Source organism: Arachis duranensis, chromosome 7, assembly GCF_000817695.3.
Source record: "Arachis duranensis cultivar V14167 chromosome 7, aradu.V14167.gnm2.J7QH, whole genome shotgun sequence".
Taxonomy (NCBI): Eukaryota; Viridiplantae; Streptophyta; class Magnoliopsida; order Fabales; family Fabaceae; genus Arachis; species Arachis duranensis.
The window spans coordinates 11,076,702-11,081,014 of NC_029778.3; the positions used below are offsets into that span (position 1 = coordinate 11,076,702).

General features: G+C 34.0%; 1 protein-coding gene across 1 annotated transcript; it reads right to left on the reverse strand.

Moving 5' to 3' along the window:
• Positions 1–804: 804 nt before the first annotated feature.
• Positions 805–1,992, reverse strand: LOC107457715 (protein SRC2 homolog). The gene has a single exon (XM_016075879.3). The coding sequence runs from the start codon at positions 1,921–1,923 to the stop codon at positions 961–963; it is 963 nt and encodes a 320-aa protein (XP_015931365.1). The 5' UTR covers positions 1,924–1,992; the 3' UTR covers positions 805–960.
• Positions 1,993–4,313: the final 2,321 nt, after the last annotated feature.

Consider the following 4,313-nt stretch of genomic DNA (forward strand, 5'->3'; position numbering starts at 1 on the left):
TCTTTATTGTTGAACTCAGGAAATCCCAAGTCATAGAGCAGTGATATGCATATAGCAGGGGAAATCCAGCAACCATTAAATTCAAAAAGCTCACATTTAGTCAACGAAAGTGCGATCTCTACCTTGCATCAGTCAACTAAACCCTAAACTCTACATTTAGTCATTCCACCAGATGCACAGATTCACATGTTTATGACTTTTTCAAAATAGTAGTTGGTTAAATCAAGCATTTTCACTGATGCGCTAATAGATGATTAGATGTATATATAAAACTTTTAGCTTTGACAATATATACAAATTAAATCCAACTATTTAAACCTTATATAATGCACTCAAGATGGGTTTCTCAGTCATATATACAAATTAAATCCAACTATTTAAACCTTATATAATGCACTCAAGATGGGTTTTTCAGTCATATATAAAACATGTAAAATTCACATCTACTACACACATCATGCTAAAAGTGCAAACAAAGACCTATCACAAGTTGAAGAGGAACAAAATTTCATCATCACAGAAAGTAACCAAGCTGGTGATTCACCCATTATAATGGCAAGCATCTCATATCAAACAAAAAAGACAAATGAACCAGATGCAACAATATACTCAAACATTCTCCTCTACTCTACACCAGCTATATACTTTTAGCATTCGAAAATGTGATAAATCAAACAAGCAAATAAACAGTAATTAGTCCAACCAAATATATATCATATATTAGTATTATTATTATTATCATCATCATCATCATCATCATCATATAGTAACGATAACGAAGCACCACATAAAACATTAGAAAAGTATCACAATAAACCATAGGTGCATTTCAAATTCCAACTCCGAGATCACACATATATATACAGATACACATAAATATGCTGAGAATCTGGGATAATAAAGTTAATTATCCATCAAATTTGAAACCTTTTTTTGTTTTTCTTGAGTACCTGAAAAACATCAATAATCTCCTCGGTAATCATAATCGTCCCTTGTAGCCATGCTTGAACTCTCAACCCTCTCAGCAATCTTGTCCTCCTCATACTTCATACCTTCTTCCAAAGCAAGCCCACCCAACGCTCCAGCAACAGCACCCACCGCAACCCCAGCACCAAGGCCCATCTTCCCAACACCACCACCACCCCCCTTGGGCTTATGCTCATAAGAGGAAGAGTAATCAAGCGGGGCAGAAGGCCCACTAGGCCCAGCATAGCCCACGGGCCGATCAATAAACGGCCTCGAAGGATACGGCGGAACCGCACCGGAGTAACCCGGGTAGTACCCAGAGTACAAATCACTATAAGAACTACCGTAAGAGGCAGAACCGTACGCAGTGTAAGGAGGAGAAGAAGGAGAAGGTGAAGGCGAGAATCCTCTGTAGTCACGCGCAGCTGGGTTAGGTACGTAACAGAACATCGGAGAATTGCTGTTATTAGGGTTAGGGTTTGGGTAGTCAGGAATTGTCTGCGATGGCGGCGGCGGCGGTAGAGGAGTTCGGCCGAGGAGTCCCAATTTGAGGTGGATCTTGCCCTGGGGGCGGCCGGAGGGTCTTGAGAGGGTGAATTTGCGGATGCGGGTGGGGTCGGAGGTTTCGTCAATGTCTTTGAGGGGAATTTTGAGGGAACCTACAAGGGGGTTAGGGGTATCAGAAGGGCGAGAGTGGAATACTTCGAGGGTGAGGAAAGTGTCGTGGAGGGGTGGGTAGGAGGGCGGAAGAGGGAGGGTGAAGCGCTCGTTCCAGATGGGTTTTGTGGAGCCGGAATCGTCGGATTTAGTGGCCAATCGGCGATCAGGGTCGACCCAGAACACGACGTAGGGTTTGAGAACGCCGTTCTTCCAGTTCACGTTTTTGAGGTGCTTGGCTGAGACGATCGTGAGGTCCAGGTCAGCCGATTTCGACGGAGGAGGCCGTGATGACGCCATTCGAGAAAAGGGGGAAAAAGGAGCTTTTTTTAGGGATTTTAGAAAATGCCGAGGATTGTGTCGTGGTTTAGCTGTCAATTTTGATATAAACTAGTGTATGTTCCCGTACCTTGCATGGGATAATATATAAAATTATATAAAATTTTTATTAAAAAATTAAATAAAAATACATAATTATTATTATAAATATTTTATAAAGTTATAATTAAAATTAAACTCTTAAAATTTTTAATATTAAAATATTAAAAATAATTAATATTTGTTTTAATCAATTTGAGTTTGTTAAGTGATTATCTTACTCGTCTGTTTAAACAACTATTAGAAGTTAAAATCTCGCTTTGTGTATATAGCAATCCATTGGCTAGCGATAAACCTTTAATAAATAGAGTATCAGTACGTGGTTAGACTTGGCATGAATTTTCGAATACGCAAGTATCCGACCCGTCCATATCCGGATGAAAAAGGTAATAACTTGACCCGAGTCAGGGCAGATTTTGCTCAAGACAGGGTATGGACGGGTTTAGAGTGTACCCGCCCCGAATATATACATATAAACACTTTTTAGAAATTAGAATTTGCCTCACATCACACATGATTCATAGCTTCGGTCTATACTTTATAGCCATGCAAGATAAACCCAATCATCATCACCTAAAATCTTCTTCTTCTCGACTTCTTCACACAAAAAACCGCATAGCTCCTGTCATGTTATTGCTGAGTCCATCGCCACTTACCTATTCACAACTCCCATCTTTCTTTAATGTTAAAAAATATTTTGTTAAACTTAACACATAATAATAATTATATTGTTAAATTTGATTTAGTATGAAAAATAAATAAATACACTCAAAAATTAGTGATAATTAATTATATTATATTAGTTAATTAATTAATAATTAAATTGAAATTTAGTTTTCTAATTAAATACAACTTAAATTATTAGTGATTTTTTAAAAATTGTTTAAGATAAAAAAATATATTATCTATGTATTAGTATACTGTAATTATTTTGGTTAAAAAATTTATTTATACTATAAAAATTATAATAAGTAGATTTGACAAATAAGTAAAATAATTGTTTAAAAATATATATAAAAAAATAATATTTAATCATGTTAAAAATAAAAAAAGTCCTTATAAATATTTTTTTTGTTATTTTTAATATTATACTATGTGTATGAAATTATATTTTTATTATTTTAAATATTATAATAATGATTGTGTGTATATTTCTAGTTCTTATCAATATGTATTAGATAGTTCTAATTTTAAATTTTGAATATATCTAAACCAATTCAGATTGATCAAGTGATCAACTTAGTCGTCTGCTTAAATAAGTATTGATGGTTCGAATTCTGTCTCATATGTATAACAACTCGTTGCCGGCCAATTGTAGATTCTTAAATGGAATTCAAATTCATGACGAATTAGTTTTTAACTTGTTGAATATCGTGAGAAGCAAAAAAATATCTATATCTAAATTTTATTATATTTTTTGTCCCCATTACTAAATTTTTTTGGGTCCGTCACTGTTCGCAGCTTATGTCATCATCGCTGCGCATCTCGTTACTGTCGTTGTTGAGCCCGTCGCCACCATTCTCCTGTCGAGTTTCTTTTCTCTAGGTAAATTTTCCTCTCTCTTTCTCTTTCTCTCTCTCTCATTGTGAGTCTATTAAGTTCTTCTCTTCTTCTTCTACAAACTCATCACTTAGTCACCTTCGCTATGCCCGGATATTGCCGTTGCAGTTTCATCTGAGTCTGTCACCGAATAAAATATAATTTTTATTCAAGTTAACAATAGACATGCATGAGATCATTTTTGCATGTAATTTTTGAATTTTCTCATTCAAATTTGATCTATGTGGTTGAGTATTTTAGTATGGGATCATCGTAATTTTGTTGTGACACTAATGTGATAAAAGTTTCGGCAATTTCATAACTAATATATGAGATAGACCAGATTATTAAAGTAATAAGAGAAATAACATTCAGATTTACGCGTAAAATTTATAAGAGGTTATCTCAGGAAAATATATATTTATAACTCAAGTAGAAGATTGTTAGGAAATTATTATTTCTTAATATATTATGGATAATACATATATTAATTATAATCGTAAATTAAGTAATTTCACATTAAATGACTTATATAAACGGTGATCACATTTATTGTCATAAATGTTAAATTAAATAAGTCATTATTACTTTTGATTTGGATAAATGAGATTAAAATCATAGATACTATTTTATTTGAGTTTTAGAGTTTAATGAGTGTCACACTCAAATATAAATAATGACTTTAGAATTTTGGTCTCCAACACATCAAACTCGCCTTTATAGCTCTTTTCCCACAGTAAAATTGTGATTCAGCCCTATAAAAAATACAGAAG